General features: G+C 47.0%; 1 protein-coding gene across 1 annotated transcript in view; it reads left to right on the plus strand.

Moving 5' to 3' along the window:
* LOC144143111 (retinol dehydrogenase 5-like) overlaps window positions 1-9,853 on the plus strand; it is a 32,381-nt gene extending 22,528 nt beyond the window's left edge. Inside the window, exons 4-6 of the mRNA XM_077674917.1 lie at window positions 6,369-6,501; window positions 8,088-8,270; window positions 9,525-9,853. Of these exons, the coding sequence (XP_077531043.1) occupies window positions 6,369-6,501; window positions 8,088-8,270; window positions 9,525-9,744 (536 nt within the window). The 3' untranslated portion in view covers window positions 9,745-9,853. The remainder of the gene's footprint in view (window positions 1-6,368; window positions 6,502-8,087; window positions 8,271-9,524) is intronic.
* The last annotated feature ends 9,292 nt before the right edge of the window (window positions 9,854-19,145 follow it).

Consider the following 19,145-nt stretch of genomic DNA (forward strand, 5'->3'; position numbering starts at 1 on the left):
GCCGCGACGTGGAGCCGTTGAGCACCTACTTGATTGATTGATTGATTGATTGATTGATTGATTGATTGATTGATTGATTGATTGATTGATTGATTGATTGATTGATTGATTGATTGGTAGGGGTGTCCCATTTGTAACGGGGTGATGACGTGTCATCTTACCAAAAAAATTACTATGCCTATTTTTTATACTCCTTGTTTAATACTAGCACCGCTGTTATGGCAGGCATAAAAACGTATTAGGCACAAAACACTTTTTTAGTTGGTAGCTGTCCTAGGCAATATTCACCTCTCTGCTTTTCGTCCACCAGAATAATTAACTATCAGGCGCTGAAGTATTCGAAGTGCTCTTTCAGTTTCGCCAGACGATTAAGCATCGATAAAAGCAATAAAGTGTAACATAAAATTTTCGTGTCAGTGCGCCTTTAAATCCTAGGGCTTCTGAATGCCGAAAACTTCCCTCATGTAGATCTGGATGAATACCCTCATATTCTACCACTATGTGCCGCATAGTTTCTGTTTATTTTCCGCAGACACGCATACCCCATTATTTTGTGTATACTTCCCCACAAAGCTCTTAGTTCGCAAGACACCTTCTGTAGCCTCAAAAAGCAAAGCACTGCCCTGGAAGTTATCGTAGAAATGATGCTTTCTGATGTCCGATTTCTCAGCCCGGTTCATCTATTACGACGCATTAGCTTCCATTTTTCCTCTCCATTTATTCGTTTCTATCTGCCTTTCCGCTTTTTAGGTTAGCTTGGTTGTATTGGATTCTCCACTGTTCTTTTCGTGTTTCATCGTTTCACCGGTAGAACTCCTGGTAGGTGCAGCGCCCTCTGCGCGCGCCGGGTGGAAGACATAGCTATGGCGTGGGGGCAACCATAGGAAGGCGAAGCTAAAGTTTGCCGCGCGAGGGCAGCGCTACACTCTCCCCTCCGCGGGAGCACGCGGTGGCTGCCGCCGCTTCGGCACGTGCTTTTTTCGCTGCGCGCGTGCTGCATTTTTCGCGCTAGAAAGAGGGCTGGGTAAAATTTTCTTTTGACTTATGGAACCATACACGTCAGCACGTGTCCAGCAAGTTCGGTTTAAACGTAGAGTAGTTACTGAGTTCATTTTTGTCGACGCTTGTCTTGTCGTCTGCTACGGACCCGCCGCTCGACCGGCAGAGTGCCCCGACGATTTTAAGGGGGGAAACGCGTTGCTCGGCGGTCGCCGGCTGCTGTCCTTTTGTCTGCAAGGCAACAGCTGTTCAGCATGTCACAGAGTATTTTTCTCTTCGCGTACTCCCTTCGCGTGCTCGCGCTTCGGACATCCGGGTTTTCTGGACTGCAGCAGCACTGAGGCTTGCACAAAATGTAAGATAAACGTGATTGATTATGGTACTAGGTTATTTCTTACTCTTGAAACAATCAGCTGCAGCTTATAAAAACGCTTTAGAAAGGCACAGGCTAATTAAGGGGTGCGCTGACAGCGCCGCATTTCCATTTTACTTGTCCTTGAAGGAATTTTTGTTCGGAATGTTTGTCACCCGCTTGGAGTACGAGTATGGGTTAGAGTGACAGTTCGCGGAAACAATAGAACAGCTTGTGGCGTATAACTTTTAATTACTATTAATATACAGAATTTGTGTATACCTCTTTTAATTGCCAGTATTTGTAAATGTGGGGAAAAAAACGAACAACGCAGCAATCCCGTCCAGAACACAAGTCACAATGACAAGACGGACCAGAGCTATTACAGCTACGTAAATCGCTAGAAACTATTTTTTTTTTCACCCATGCAAAATGTCAACCTATTGTGTTATATATGAACGATATCCAACGGCACCAGCTAAACAACTCCGAAGTTCATTTATTATAGCGGAAAACAATCATTGGCAGCATGCATTAAAAAAGTGTAGAGGGGAGGACTCGTTAGAACACTATAGTTCATACCACAAGCTAGATGCAGCACTATTGAGGCTACGTTGTTGTCAACAGTGCGCCCACTTATGGTGCCTTACTCGCCGTTCCCTTCTCCCCTCTCGGCAAGTGGAACCGCAAGGCCCCGGCGCCTTTTGTCGCTTCCTTCGCGGTGAGTAAGGCGCCCTGAGGGGGCGGGCTGTTGACAACAATGTAGCCTCCACAGTACTGCACCTAGCTTGTGGAATGAACTATAGTTCGCATTTTCAAAGCCGGGTAATGTAAACTGAAAGCACACAGCTACAAACAAAATCTGCCAACTTATTTTACCTTTCGAACCGCAGTGATGTATACCGTCTATCCTTTTGGTGCGCTTTCGCGGGGAATATGCAGAATTTAACGAATGAATCCTCTTCTTTCGCCTTGTTACTGTCGTGGCAGCTGACCATGCAACAATATGGGGGGTTTGCTTCGCTTTCAGCTTCATCTTTTCGTTTCGGGCTAGTGAGGAGTGTTCCGGCCGCCCTTTGTACGTGCTGGCTTAAGTGGCTCGCGCAGCCGGCGGTCGCTTCGTTCGCATTCGTGAGTAGTAGGCAGGATGCCTCAGGCGGAGCGGGAGACAGCGCGAGCTGCGCGCGCACTTGCCAGACGAGGAGGAGCGGGCCGGGGGGCGTCTGCTTAGGGATTTGAAAAGCCGTTCACCAGACGCAGTCGTTTCGCGATGACTGAGGTGGTTAGACCAGCCAAGGGTGCCCACAAAGCACTCTTTATCCCGTGAAACCGCCGGGCACTCGGCCGCTCGACTGGCGCGTAGCAAACGACGCGTCTCTAGCAGACGACAAGACAAGCACCGGCAAAAATGGACCCAGTAGCTACTCTACGTGTAAACCGAACTTGCTGGACACGTGCTAATGTATATGCTTTCATGAGTCAAAAGAAAATTTTACCCGGACCTCACCGTAGCGCGATAAATGCAGCACGCGCGCAGCGAAAAAAAATTCCCGCGCCTTCCCGCGAGGGGAGCACGAGTAAATGCAGAGCATTGGGGCCTCAGTACTGATTGAAGGCAGTGTTGCTTCCATCGCTTCTTCCGTGATGCTGGAGTAGCAGACACGAGTAAACGTGGGCACGAGCGTCAACCAAGGAAGGAAGGAGCAACGCAGTGACTTAAACACGAGTGACCGCTAGCCGCTATATTTGCAGCGCGCGCAGTAGAGGGAGAGCAGTACGGGGGGGAGAGCGCGCATGCGCAAGCAGAGCGCGCCCTTCCACGCCCCACCGCGCTGCTATCACGCACCTGTTACGCCGAGACCGCGACGGAGCGAACGGGTTGACTACGACGCATGCGCGCGCCAGCAGCTGTTGAGAGAGAGGAGGGAAGGAGAGGCGCACCTACTGCGGACGCGGAGCTGTTGACACCGTCCGACGCAGGAAGAGGCGAGGCTAAGAAATGCTCTGCATTTAAAAAGCACGTGCCGAAGCGACGGCAGCCACCGCGTACTCCCGCGGAGGGGAGAGTGCAGCGCCACCGGCGATCGTTCCTGAGCCTATTGCTCCGCGCGGCACACTACACGCTTTGTATTGTAGTACACTGTCCGTGTACACTGCACCGTCGGCATGGAGGAAAAACATTTTCTTCCTCCATGACAGTCGGGAGGCGAAACGCGCAGCAACGGAGAAAAGAAAAACCCTGCGCAGCGGACATGGTGCCGCTGCCTGGCATTGGCCCTGTGAAGCAAAGTTGCGTGTTTCCAAGGGCCCATGCCAGATGACGCAACCATGACACTTTGGCGGCGCGCTGGAAAGAACCGCGCCAATCGTGCGGTTTTTCGTCTGTTAGATGCGACTGCATCTCATTCACTCGCCTCGTCCATGCAGCGTCGGCGTCGTTGTCGTCCGCTCCTCCCCCATTCTCCTCGCCGCGTGAGCTGCACTCTCCGCCGCTCACCCTCTCTCGCGAGGGGCATTGGATTGGATTCAAATGGATTGGCTTGGCTTGGCTTGGCTTGGCTTGGATTTGGATTGGATTTAATTAAAGTGGATTGTGTTGCGTCATAGCCGCGGCAGACGCACTGGCGCCGGCGCGTCCCCTCACCGTTATGCGCTCTATAAAACGCGGTGCCTGCGCCGCTCCGCTCCATCGTTCCAGCGCTGTTCCTCCGTTGTCCAACGCCGCAACGTGAACCCCCTATGCGTCGCATCTACACAGGGGTTCCCGCGAGGGGAGGTGGGAGTTTTTAGTGACCATGGCAGTGGTCATAAAGTGCCAGCCAGCTGTTAGCGTGAAGACATGCCCATCAAGCGGAAAGATGCGGTGACTTACGTAGAAGGGGCGGCCGAAAACTGCCGTGTTTCGACGACATTTGCAGCGAAGCAGATGTGCGGCCGAGTTTTTGCCACTGAAGGAGTCCGCGTGCAAGAGGTGGAAATAGACGCTCCAGTATGGTCTCGAACGTTAGGTTCAATGGTTTATGAACGTAACACTTGTGTCAGCAGATTTCACGTACTCAGTAATAAAAATCACCAGCGCTACTGTTTCTTTGTTGCACGTCCGAAACCACTGATGCCAATTTTGCGGCAAATTTCAAATCAAGCGAGTACATTTCTAAGGAAACAGAACGGTAACGACCACTCCGTGGTAACGACTCAACAGCTACTTTCGAGCATTTCTCACGCAATATCGGCTGGGGCCGACCGAGTTAGATCGTTGTTGACATGGGTTTCTCGAAGTAGAGTTCGAGCTCATAGGGCTGCGAATAAAAAGAGCTTGTTTTATGGTGATAAGCCGACCGCGAACTGGCTTCAGTGCAATACTGCAAGGTGAATCAACATGAATCGGAAGCAGACGCCGCAAGTGGACTCACTAGCTTCAGTGACGCTGCCCCATCTATTGAGTGGCTCTCGAAACTGATTGATTGATTGATTGATTGATTGATTGATTGATTGATTGATTGATTGATTGATTGATTGATTGATTGATTGATTGATTGATTGATTGATTGATTGATTGATTGATTGATTGATTGATTGTGGGGTTTAACGCGCCGACGCAACGCAGGCGATGAGGCGAGCCGTAGTGGAGGGCTCCGGATTAATTTTGACCACCTGGGGATCTTTATCGTGCGCCGAAATCTCGTACACACGGGCGTTTTTTTTTTTTTTGCTTTTCGCCTCCATCAGAAAAGCGGCCGCCGCGGCCGGGAATCGAACCCGCGACCTCGTGCTCAGCAGCGCAAGGCTCTCGAAACTGCGCAGAAGGTTTGAAGTCGAAAGAATTACTAACAACTCGCGCCCGTGTTTGGGACACAGGGGCATGACTATCCCTGTTTTACCTGCGCGCATATTATGCGAGCAGGGGTTGGAGTAATTCTAAATTCACACACTTAAATACACATTCCTCAGTTATGGCAGTAATGTTGTCTGCCGAACAAACGCGTAGCACGGTATGAGAGCCTTAATCTTTCGAATGAAGGATGGTTGCACGTTGCCTTCGTGGTTCTTTTAAAGTAACGGTAAACAGTAAGTTACAGTTTGATTGTTAGGTTTCAAAAACAATCATGCCAAGTGCATACTTACGGGCCATGAAGATAAAATGCAAATTTGAAATTTGGTTCATTCAAATGATTGCCTCGTTAGAATCATACTGACACCACTTTTAACATAAACTTCTCTCAAATAAGCTGTATAATTTTAAAAAATTAAATGGCCACGCGACCCGCTAGCTCACTTCCCGCAACAGAACCTTTGATGTGATACCAGCCAGCTCTGCGATTGGCGGAGGCTGGCAAAAGCAAACGAAAATTAGGCAGAGGTTAAAAGCTTTCCGAACGATGTATTTGCGCTTAAATTTAGGGAACATTCTTTTTATAGCAGTAATAATGGTTGGAGAAACAGTGGAAGTTATGAAAGCATGCGTAAACATAGAAGTACCGATGCGTACTACTTTTAGTACTGCGCGCACAATGCTTGATATAGCTGCACAGTATTGGTGGGCTTTGGGGTTGTGTCAGACGACAGTGGCCGATCGACGCAAGCAACGGCGTCTTACGTGACCATATTTCTCGAGCGAGGACTATGTTTCACGAAACGAATAATTTGCTCCCTGAACAAAAACAAGCCAGGTTTAAATATGGTCATAAACAAACCAAAGCCAGAAAAAACTTGCCGCTGTATGGTGGCGCCATATAGGTTCACTACAGTAAACAAGTCTTCGCAATCGGCTGCAGAGCTGTCGGTTCCTGTGACGTCATTGCAGACCACGAAAATGCATGATTTAGCGGGAAAACCGAAATATTAACCTAAATTGATTAATTTCACCATGAATAAAACATCGTTTGTATCCGGACTAGCGCTGGGGGCACTATAAAACACGATATCTTTCAACTAGAACTAGCTTGCTTTTTGTCTTCATGGACCCCTTAAGCATTCACATGAACACGCAATCAACAATTACCGCGGACTTTTGCAGGCCGACTGTCCATCCCAGGGTCTGTAGGCCCGTGCGCTGCGTCGGCAGCCCTGTGCTCTTTGGCAGACGGACTCCGCCGAGAGCTCCACAAGTGGCAGGTGAATGTGTGCACGGTGGAACCCATGCTCTACAAGTGAGGACCTCGTATTCTCCAGTCAAGCATTGGGCCGTTTTGAACTGATGCCTAGGTTCTTCTACCTGTGCCAAAGCAACGTTTGCCGTTTGTTTATAGGTGTGTAGGATATGATCCCGAGACAGATTTAAGCAGCTACTAGAACGTACCTTTTAAATAAACTTGAAATAACTTTTTGCTAACCAACTTTGCGTACAAGTTTCCGTTTTCTTGGACGGAAGAATGGCGATTTCTTGTACGAAGCAGGAGATTTCATAGAGACTTCGGGAAATTAATTTTATAAGGGCAACCGTTTATTTTCGCCATTCATACTGAGAGTTTACACAGGGAGGCTTGGTAGACGGCGTTTATTCAGCTACCGGCAGCCCAGCCAGAACGAACCAATCACACATTGGGGATGACCGTTCGCGACTGCGGAACGATGATGATAATGAAGAGTTGAGACTAGACGATGATGAACGTGGATAATAAAGCTAGAAAATTCAAATATACGTTCACAATGCGTGCATTATTTCCGCTAGCCGGATTGACGCAAGCATTCCTCTATAAAAAAAGGTGAAAGATGGGCTCGAATGCAACGTGATACACACAAAAATTCAGAAGGGACGCCAAAAACTCTTCTGTCGTTTTTGTCTTTCCAACTCCCTTGTATCTCTCATGGTGTTTGTATTTATACTTATCGTTTGTTAACATACCCACAAGGGAGTGTGATTTACGGTTACATTGTTATTTATACGGTTTTATTTATAGTGAACTGTTGAGGCTGCACATACACTTACTGTGCCATATTGTCACGCTGCCCAAAGGTGCTCTCACAGTTTACAGAACCTGTTGCGCTAATGCTGTACCACTGACAACCTTTTTCTGAAAGCCTTTCGTTTTTTCGTTTTAATCCCAATATCGTGGGGCTCTTAGAGCGCTTGGCGACTTGTATTACCGAACGCATGTTGCGCTTGCTTTTTGCGTGTGGTTCTGTAAAGTTATCGACGTATATAATTTGACCACTTGCATTAATCATCCATGTGTCGGCGAAACCCTACTGTCGCTACAGGAAAAAACATCATTACGGATGCAAAAAAAAATATGCTGGCAGACGAGTTTCCGGCTCCCATAATTGTTTTTTTTTTTCACAGTATTGTCCTGGTACGTAGCGGAACTTAGAAGTCGCTAATTATTCTGTCTTTACCATCTGCTCCCGCACATTCAAGCGGGGAATACAGCGACATGTGGTTTTCGCTCACAAAAGTATGTTGGCAATTTGTGGCGGATAAATCACGAAGCATGACTACTTTGCTAGGAATAAACTGTATGATGATGTAAACTATGGGATTCGGTGGTTTACAATGCAATGTAAATGGGTCAATCGACTTTTTGTGCTTCTGGTATGAAATAGCCTTAAGCCTCACTTATCGGAATTCTGTTTTTTGTATATAATAAGTATCGTGCATCAAAACCTGCAAATGCTTGCAACCGGGGTTTTGACATTGACTGCGCAAGTAGCAAGTTTAAAGTGTCCCAGGAAAATTTGCAGATACCTAAAAGCTTTCTTCCCCATCCACTCATTGTACAAAAATTGCCGTATCCAGGACTAGAATTACTGACCCGGAAAATGTGAAGATCGGCATCAACGAAGTCATCAACAGGATGAATCCTGCCATGAAGGAAGAATACGGGCAAGCGTACCTGGACACCTTCAAAAACCTGATTCCAAAGCGTATGCAGAAGTACATGCACATCAACCTCAACGATGTCTCCAAGGCTGTGCATTGGTGCGTCTTTCTGGCTTCGGCTTTTCCTCTCGTAGTGGCTTGTCCGTGGTAGACAGGGAGATTACGGGAAAATGAAAAGCTGGCCGTAGTAATATATCACTGCCCAACTTGTAGCATACCACTAGGACCACGGTTTTAAAATCAGCTTAGAACAATAAACATGCGAAGGCGCAACCTTAGTACGTAGTCGTTTTCGTCACCTCTCTCATTGCACACCTTGCTACTATGTCGGCACTCCAGTGCCACAGCCAGCAACAGTGCCGAATATAACGGAATGCCAATCTTTATGCAAAATATATCATGATGTCAGCAGTGTAGTGTGCATAATCCAGAGCGTCAATAATGGTATCACCTGTAACACCATTACCACTATTTTCTTGTCACCCATACCTGAAAGAAAAACTTCAAAAGACAGACTGTTAACTAGGCTTTCAAATTCCCGACGCAAAAGCTCATGATTGGTATGGCAATGTCATATCTGAACAGTCGCAGTCGTCCTGAATATTGCACTGACCCAATGGCTTGTGTCCCACCGGCTGGTCTAAGGCTAGAAGCTCTATTGTGCAGAGCTGACGCAATTTTTTCAGCTGACTATGTGTTACCGGGACAAAGAGGGATACGGGGAACAAAGAGGATAAATATTCTAAAGCGAAACTTTCTATCACTCATCGATGGCGTCCGGCGCAGGGCAAAATGCACCAAAAAGTAGCCAATTTTGCACAGTGGCCAAAGGACGAAAAGGCTTCCCGTTGTCGTAATAGAATCTGGGTCCCCCACATCATGAAACCGACATCTACCCGACCACAATTCCGACCAGGTTTCAGCGTATTTTAGAGAAGTGGTACTTGAATGGAGAACCGCTCCTGCTTAGATCTCACGATTGCAAACAGGCTGTGTGCCGCCACGATGGCCGAACCTCAAACCGTCTACCAAAGCTATCACAAGGCCATACTGTGCAAATGTAAAGATGTCGAATCAAGTGGGGACGCGCCAGTAACGAAAACTAGTGAATTCACCAGAGGCAATCTCTATAACACGTGTCTTCATTCAACGTACCAATCTCTATAACACGTGTCTTCATTCAACTTACCAATTAGGTAGTACCCTTAGAGGTCACTCCGGTACATCCATTCCTGCTTTGAATTTAGCACTCAGCATTTATATTGTATGCAAGCAAGCCTCGTGTTTCAACCATCGTTGTGATTAGACGGAGGGCTGATTCAATGTTTTCTGTTTTTTTTCTCTTTATGCCAGTGCACTGACCGACCCGGTTCCCAAGGCCCGATACCGCTGCGGCAGCACGGACGTAGCGCTCTGTAGCCTCTTCGAAATCCTCCCCGTGGAAATGGTGGACAGTGTGCTCATCAACGCGTTCCAGCCGCGCTCCAGGGCTCGTGCGAACCTCGCCGCTATGAACAGCGCCATGAGCAACGCCATGAGCAGCGCCGTGAGCACCACGTCGAAGGCGCAGTGACTGCTTTCTTTCGAGCCTTCGAGCATGTTGGACAATCGACGTGAAAGAAATTTCCAGGTCGTCACGACAGCGAGAAGTTCGCAGACTGTGCCAATAAAGTCCCCAGCTTTGGAAGCCCGTTTTACGCATTGTAGAACTTCTCCAACACGTCAGTGGCGCAAACCTAGACACTCTTGTGACAATCCCCGTGTGAATAAAAGTGTTTCTGTCATTGTTTCATTGAATGCTGTAAGGCAGTGTGATTTAGCTTCCCTGGCGCATTCATTTTTAAGTTAGGCAAGAGAGACGACATCTTCGTGTCACCAGTTCTTGTTTAGATTTGAGAAAGAGTGAACACTACAACGAAGTTTTCACATTTAAAACGTTTAACTTCTGCCGAGGGAGAAATAAAATATTTTACAGACGCGTTGTGAAGTGTGGGCCTTCATTGTGTGCGTCTTCGGCAAGGAACAGTGTGACAATGGAAAACACGACATTTGTTAGTATCACTTCGTTAAAAAGAAACAGGGTGCTTTGAGCTCGCAGCATCAAACTAACTTTCTGTGATGATTCATGCTCTAGATGGAGTGCCTATCTGTGTACGAGAATGTGAGAGGCTTGTTAAAACTGTAACTGCACCACATAGAGTGTCCAAAACGTGCAGTGCAGAAAGCACATCGCATAGATGTTGTCTCATTTAGAGACGGATAATGCTAGTCTAGTGTCTACAGGAACGACACAGTGATTCCACTTGTAGTGCAAGCACTTCTTAAAAACACTATAGGTGAGGTTACTGGACGAAGAAAAACATTCCGGGAATGTTCAAGCTGACTAAATGGGATTGAAGAAGCATTAATGTCTAATTGAGGGTCACACACCGCGCCTTCGAATGGGTATGTTTCCGGCCCTACCAACTGAATTGATGGACAAGAGTGACCGATGATGAACCTGGAATCGTCTAAGCAGTTGACTCGCATACAGAGCCTGTCATCGTTAATATCCATTTACGCTTGTTTTGTTAGAATTTTGTTCTGTTGTGTTCACCAGCGTGCTGACGAAAAGCTTAAAGGTGATATGTTTGCGAAAAGTGTGTGAAGTAAGTGGCGGAGTTAAATTTCTTTAGGCTTACAAAGGTCTAATGACGTCATCTCTATAGGCTGCGGAATAATTTTCTAAGCAGTAGCAAGATAAACATCAGTCGCTTGAAAGTAACCACCGCTAATGCATCACCATCCTCTCTTACCAGCACAAAGGAGTGTGAAAACGCCCACGTAATGAAATGACTGCGGCTTAGCCCAACCAGGCCAATTATGCAGTCGAAAGCTGCCGAAGCACTGCTCTGCCAGCACAACGATATGGCTAATCGAACCTTCCGTACTGCGAGCACTGACTACCGTTGCTTCGTCAGTTTCCGAATAGATCATCTAAGTAGAAGGCAAAACGTTCATTTCCCCTTCTAAAGCTCCTCGCTCTCGTCTTCTGCTTCCACTTCCCACCGCCTTACCTGGGCGTAGTTCCCGTTCTCCACTGGTTTCAGCCTGCCGGCTTGAGCACTAGTTCTCTCGATTCTGTTTTAACTCATTATCAAGCCGAGTGACACCTGCAGGATTGTCGGACTCCGCTTGCCATTTTCGACAGTGGGACGATGCAGACTACACAACTTCGGAAGAGATGGACCAAATTCCCGGTCCCTCCTTCCCGCTACGGCTGCTCTCGATCTCCGCCTCCCTTGCGCGGAGGCGGAGAGCGAGAGCAGCCGTAGCGGGAAGGTGTTCCTTCAAGATCAAACTCTCACGTGGGGTGAATCCCGCTTGACAATGGCAATATGGCTTTCGCCATAAAAAAAGTCTGCGGTTTAGCTCAGCTATCATTGGATATGCAAAGCGAAAGCTTAGTTTAGACTGGTGAAGCCTTGGTTTAACTTGGTGAACTTTTGATACCGACCCCTTGTTCACTTCCTCGACCACGGCCGTTGGGGCTGTCTAATATTCAGCGTGCCTTTGCCTACTATTTTTGCCCGCTTCCGGCGTTTTGAGAACCGGAGGGATCGTTCTTCCTCAGTCTCCGACTCGATCTTCGCCCGCTTGGCATTTTGGTCACTGTCCAGTAATGAAGCTCGCCGAGAGACATCCTCGGGGTGTTCCGAAGCAGCTTGAGGGTGACAGCTCAAAGACTTCCGTCCCCTCGCTACGCTCACAGAAGATGGCCACAACTCACTCTGACCCATGGCGAACGCGGTGGTCTTCGCCGGTCACGCGGCGAGTCACGTAATCAGGCGGCGACCCAATTGCGGAGAGCGCATGCGCCAAGCCTTCGCCGGCGGCGGCGGCTACTGCTTCGGTGTTCGGCATGGCGAGTCACGTGTTGCGTTGCCAAGCCTGCGTGCAGCAGCGGTCAAACAAAGGTCACATTCTTCACGACGGCGCAAAGGCTCGACGACGTTAGTAACGCTTTGCTTTAAAAGTATTGCCCTATATCTCGTTCCTGCACTGCAAATGATGTCGAATGACAACAAAGCTGCTACTGTCGCCCCCTGTTACTAAACTGGCCTTGTGTTCATACATTACTTTTTTTTCCTCCCTCTTTTAGGGTCCCTCTATCGGCCTCCCTACCCTCTGCGGACCTCTAGCCACCTGTACTATCCCGTCCTGCCCTCTTAAACTGCCTCCTAAATTCCTAACGTCCGCCCCACCTTCTCTCCCGCCATTCCTTCACAGCCCACGGTAATCCTCTCCTGAAATCCTCCCCCTTCTCACAAACAACCCCACAAAAATAGAGCTCTCTCTCTCTCTGTCCCTCTCATTCCTTCTCCCCTTCCCATCACCTCCTCTCGCGTTGTACTTCTCTCGCTTTCTACTACTGTCTTTCCTCAGTCTACACATGGCTTCCTACCAGTCCATGGCTTCCTACACTGCCCCCTAAATTTCTGACGACTGCCCCGCCTTCCCACCTGCCACTCTTTCCCAGCCTACGCTTTTCCCTTCTCAATTCCTTCCCCTTCTTACAAACAACAGGTCAAAAATGTAGTTCTCTCTCTCTCTCTCCTTCATCCCTTGTCCCCTTCCCATCACTTCCTCTGGAGTTGTATTACTCTCGGTTTCTACTACTGTCTTTCCTCAGACTACTCATGGATTCCTACCACTCCATCCCCACCCTCTCAACAAACACACTCCTCTTCAAATGCTGTTCCCCATCTCTCCTCCCTTTCTCTTCCAGCTATATCCTTTTCGCCATTGCTCATAAGCGGAAAGATGTACCTAACCTTGTTAATGACTCAACTGTGCCATAACTAATGCGAGTAATTGCAGCCGCAGCACTGGTTTCGTTTCGCAAGTGTGAAGAGGCTTCATTTTCTTCGAGTTCTGACTCCTGAGTTGCACGGTCCTGGGACGCTATGTAATCTATCATCAGCGAGGTCACAAACTATATTGTCTGTTCTCTCCAGGCTACTGGGGAGCAGTACAAAATGTACTGCAATGACGTAGCTAGTATGGCGGAATCGTCGAGGCACACTAACATCATCATTATCATCATCGTCGTCGTCGTCGTCGTCGTCGTCATCATCATCCCAATGAACCGCTGCAGCTGAGTCATTTTGTGTCAGTACTTGAAGGAACAGCTACTGCTGGCTATCCTACTGCCAGTCTTCCACATAAATATGCGTCTGCGACATCAGAAGATATTTGAGTTATTGTATTCTTATAAAAAATACTAAAAAGACCATCAGAGCGGCGGACGAGTGTATTGGGACTTTTTAAGCGCCCACGGAACTCGGATGAAGATTTTAGTTACCAGTTTAAAATGTTTATACAGGATATGACTCCCAGCTAGTATCACCATGATTATAAAAAAGGGCAATGGCATTACTTGAACACAAGCGCATAATGGTTGTTGTTCAGGGGAATGGCAGCCAGTAATTTTTTCGCTAATGAGGTTTTAAATATTAGTGATGATGAATTTTCTAAATCCAGAAGTACTGCACTAATCATTGAAGTGTCAATCAAGCATTTGTTGGTACCCGCGAAAGGAATATAACACCGGTATTTTCAGCGACGAACAAATTGCGCGCTTATTCATTCTGACTGATAAAGAAACCCCGCATAATATGAAGAATACCCCGTGACGGAGTTCCCACGCGCATCACAAACCAGCATCCTCGCATAAGGTGATTTATTAAAGAAACTGCGTTGCCCGTGACACGTCCCAAAAGACAGCGTATCACATTGATAAGGGTATGCATAGAAGGAGCAGCAACTGGAAGTGCTGCAGGGTGCGTGTCGGAGATAAGTCACAAACTCGGTCGCGATTTGTGATTTTTTTTATTTAATTCTGGGTAACTCAGAGGCAGCCTGTTCGAGGGCGTTGCTATACGATGCGCGCGGAAGCGCCATCACGTGCTATGTTTCATATTTCGCGGGTTTCTTCATCAGACAGGATAAATGAGTACGCAACAGGGTGTCGAACCGGAACCGGAACCGAACCGAAAACCGGAACCGAACCCGAATTTTTGCCCGGAACCGGAACTGAACCGGAACCGTATTTTTTCCGCCATTTTGGAACTGAACCCGAACCGGAACGAATCGAAGGAACCGTTCCGAACCGGTTCCGGGGCCTCAAAAATGTGATTTCCAGTTTTCCATTTCGGTACCCTACCTTGCGTCTGAAGATATTTTGCCACTCGCCAGACAGAACCATGAAATATTTTGCGTAGTCGGCAGTTCCCAAGACCCATCATGTTCTCTTCTAATTATTGCCCTCAATTTAATTTAAAGTTGTCCGTATATACTATCAGTTTGCGTTAGGTGCTGCCCATCTCTCCCAATAATCTTTTACATTTAGCATAACTTAAGTGATAACTAGAGACCGGATTTTAGGCAAATGCCTATTTTTTTCCTTGCGTTCCGATCGCCCCATTTCGATATATGAGCACGAATTGGAGGTCAAGGATCGCTTTTATGGTGGTTTTATAGTGCCTATAAATGCCTATTTTGGGTGTTGGTGCCTAAACTCCGATAAATGCCTATAAATGCCTTTTTTCTCAAATTGGCGCCTAAATCAGCACTATATGTAGCGTCAAGTTTCGCTTTCGAGTGCAATTTGATACCTTTATTTATTCTACCTGGATATATTTACTGTTCTGAATTCTATGGGTTTGAACCTGGTCCTCTTTTTAACACTCCCCCCCATAGAGTTAATACTACTGACTCCCCCTCCCTTTGCGCCGGTGCAACCCGAGCGGCGGCTTCTGCATGGTTTACGGGTGGCTTTCCCGCAGGACTTGGCGGTGGACGCACAACTCTACTCCCCAGGGGAACTATGATACCGTCAGGGGCAAAGAAAGTGATGGGGAAAAATTACGCCCACCTCCCCTCACGGGAACCCTGGTGTGATGCAACGCATCTGGGTGGTTCCATTGGTGTTTCCATTGGGTTGATTCTCTAAAGGAACCATCGCATCAAGCAATCGTCGAGTACTGCGAGAGAGTGCACCCTCTCGCGTGCGCGTCTTCAAGGAGATGCTGCCTGATGTGCCCCTTCCGTCAGAACCCGTCGTCACACGATGGGGAACGTGGCTAGAAGCTGTTGAGTACTACAACTGCTACTTTTCGGACACCAAGGCCGTGATCAACGGCCTTCCAATTGACGAGAGTGTTGCAGTCACAAAGGCTCAAGCTTTCCTTTCCGTGAATAGCCTTCCAGGAGACCTCGCGTACCTTTGCGCCAACTTCACGTTCTTGGCGGATTCTATCAAAAAACTTGAAAGTGCGGGAGAAACTCTTGTTACGAACATTGCGCTAATTCTCCACGTACAGGAAAGAATCGCCACCATTCCCGAAGGACCTGTCGCCGAAAAGGCACGTGCGAAGCTGCATGCGGTCTTGGACAAAAACAAGAGGTTTTCTGTCCTTAAAGAAGCTTCAGAAGTCCTTGCTGGGGAGCACTGTAGGATCCCAGTGTCAATTAACCCATCGAATCTTCCCAAGTATAAGTACGCACCAATCACATCTGTCGGCGTCGAGCGTTCGTTCTCCGCGTACAAACTCATTCTCAGCGACAAGAGGCACAATTTTGAACCCGGAAATCTGGAGATGCTGGTAGTTACCTATTGTTTCTATAATTTTCATAGTGATTCTTAAACTAGGTTCCGCGTTCTGTCCAAACACAATCCCTTATATTTATATTTCGAATGAGCGTATGTGTATTTGGCAGTGTTGAAAGGTCTTGCCTGTATAATTAAGGTACCTGTAGAAAATTGCTAAAGTTTGTACGTAATGTTAATTTCTTAACAAACCTTGTCTATCTAGCATTTATTATTTGCTTGCTTTATTTGCTTGCGTCAGGCAGACATAACTTTGCGCTTTTATAAATGAGTATTACCATATTTCAAGTATTGTTTCTCCTGCCTGTTTCACAATATGCGGCGCTTGAGTGACTTTCGCATCTGAACATGTATGTAAGCAATGCGCTTGTAAAATTAAGCCAATTGATCGCCATTAGCCCAGAGGTATTACGGGGCAATTCCACGTCTAAGGTCAATGTATAGAACTTGTTATGAGAGAAAAATAAATTGAATTGAATTGAATTGAACTGTTACTGCCATTGTGGCCTCATAGCAATGACATTTTTGGATTTCCTGTCGTGCTTACAGTTCGCTCACGTCTTCACTTGAAATGATTAGCATTTATCTAAAAATTTATTGCGCCTATTTTATTCTTTTTAGTGCCTAAAACGTTGTTTTTGCCGCCTATTTTTGGCGCCTAAAAGGTGCTTTTTTAGTGCCTAAAAATCCGGCCTCTAGTGATAACGCATATTACGAGGCAACATATCATGGAATATTCTTCATGGTTTCTATCTATATTGTGTTTAAAATCGTGTAAAGTTTTCAATGTGTTGTTAATTCGCATGCATCCCTGTCCGCTTGTGAAGGCCTTCAGGGACACCATCAACAATAAATCTGCATCTTCCACTTATTCTAGTTTGAATGAACAGTTATATACAAACAGCACTGAGACACAAACGCTCGCAGTTCTCAAAATTAACGTCACTTTTTCTTGTATACAGTGCTGTTGTGTCCTTTGGTTACTGCTCTAAGAGAACATGAGATATAAAAAAATGGAGAATCCTAATTTCCACTTTTAAAGTATATTTGATAGCATTTTCATGTTATCTTGAATCTGCTCAACCTTACACTTAAGAGGCGGATGGATTGACGTCGATTAGTGCGGGTTAGCGGGTAGACTGGGGTGAATCAGTTAGGTGAGTGAATGAGCTAATGGGAATTAGGGGGACTGATGTGTTGATTAATTTGGATTAAAGGAATTAGCGGGTCAGTTAAGGCGGATGCGACGGTCGGACAATACAAGATATCTTTGGGGTCCTTGGCATTTGGAAATTTTGCAGCGTTCTCCTTCTCGACCAATCAGAAAATTTTGTCACGCACAAAGTAGCCGCAAAGTTATGTGACGACCACCTGATTGCTATAAAACGTCTTCTTAATGCCCGTACGTATTGCGCCATTATGTTGTTGCTATATTAAAATTGACATCTCGCACTAAAGTTAATAACTAATTGCCTAATGCATATTTTATATTCATCAAAGGGTTTTCAAATCGTGTGTATATATGAGGGGAGACAGTTGGAAAGAAACTAAACTGCGAGAAAAAAAGGGAGGAACGATCAACTGGTTTGATGCAGGAGACGCCCGATAGCATTCTTCAATACCTTCTCTTTGTGTTACCGTTCTGCAGCCTCCCACAGGTGTAGCATCTCAACCCCCGAACACAGCCCCCTCTAAGCTGAGGAAGCGGCGATAGCACGTGCGCTTAGCCAAAGCGGCGACAAAACTCTCATAACAGACTCTTAGCAGGCGTGGCCCAACTTTGCCAACGGTCGATTGCATGTTACAAAACTTCCGATGATCAATCAGAGACCACCAAGGAGACCAGCCGGGCATGTATGGGCACCAGCTCATACTGGCATCCCCGGCAAACAAGATCACCAACCTCGTGGGTCGAGATTTGACTCGCTTAGCCAGCGCTGATGAAGCTCGGCCCGAGTGCATACATCCTGCAGTCACAGATTAGGAAGTTACTCAGCACTATGGCCTCTTCCGTAGAACGTATTCCTCCCCGCACAAATCACTACCGATTAACCAGGAAAGATTACTCCGCACCCTGTGGGCACACACCTTCCCCCACAACACCAGACTTCATCTCTTTGGCGGGACACAACTCTCTGCATTTCGCTGCTTCTGTGGAGAGCCTGGGAACCTCATACACATAGTAGGCGGCTGCGACAAGTGTGCCGTAGATCCATCCAACCTCCACGTTTCCATAGAGAATTGGGAGACAGCCATGGCCAGCTCCGGCCTGGAAGATCAGTTGCTCTTGATGGAAACGGCTGTCGATTCGGCCCCCTCGAATGAGGACGCCTCTCTGAAACTTTGCCTCAATTGAATTAAACTTCATTTTCTCTCTCTCTCTCTCTCTACAAGTGATCATTACTGCTGCTTGTGACTTCACTTGGCTATCATCTTTCCTAGAGCCCAATCGCTGTCACTAGTCGCTGAAGGGCCATTAGCAAGTTCGTATCTCCGGTGGTTCCCTATCCAATGCCGTCCTATACACGCCGTCCAATTAGTCTTTATAGCCATTCTTTCTTTCTAACAGCTCTGTTAGCAGATAAAAGATGGGCAGAAGGAAATTTCTCTAAATGCCACCTGCAACAATTGGCAGTCGGCGCAACGTACTCGTCACACTACCATAGAAAACATTTTGCAGGTACAGTTAAAGGAGCTCTTCAACACTTTAGGTAAACTCGCCGCGGTGGCTGAGTGGGTAAGGCGTTGCGCTGCAGAGCACACAGACGCGGTTTAGATACCCGGCCGCGGCGGCCGCTTTTCTGATGGAAGCGAAAAGCGAAAACGTCCGTGGGTCCGAAATTTCGGCGCACGTAAAGATCCCCAGTTGGTGAAAATTAATCCGGAGCCCTCCACTATGGCGCGCCTCGTCGTCGGCGTTGCATCGGCGCGTTCAACCCAACAACAAATAAATAAATAAATAAATAAATAAATAAATAAATAAATAAATAAATAAATAAATAAATAAAGCAGTAAATAAATAAATCAACACTTTCGATAAACGCTTTCACTCTTCTTCGCATTTGGAAGCACTGCGAAAACTATCGCTATTGCCAGCACAGAGCAACAGTGCGTGATTTGCTCGTCGATGCGGATGCACCTTCCGTTTCTGCTTCGCTTTTGTGGCTTTTTCTTAAGTGGCTATCAAATGCGTTCTATTCTGCAATTTAAGGAAAGTCGGCCAACAGCCGCTACACCGCTGTAATGACGTCATTCAGCGGTCGAAGAACGCGAAGACCGGGAAGGAGAGAAAAATATTTTGAGCAAGTTTATATGTTATCTGA

The sequence above is a fragment of the Haemaphysalis longicornis genome, unplaced genomic scaffold (assembly GCF_048455015.1).
Source record: "Haemaphysalis longicornis isolate Haplotype H1 unplaced genomic scaffold, Haemaphysalis longicornis Haplotype H1 scaffold_6, whole genome shotgun sequence".
NCBI lineage: Eukaryota > Metazoa > Arthropoda > Arachnida > Ixodida > Ixodidae > Haemaphysalis > Haemaphysalis longicornis.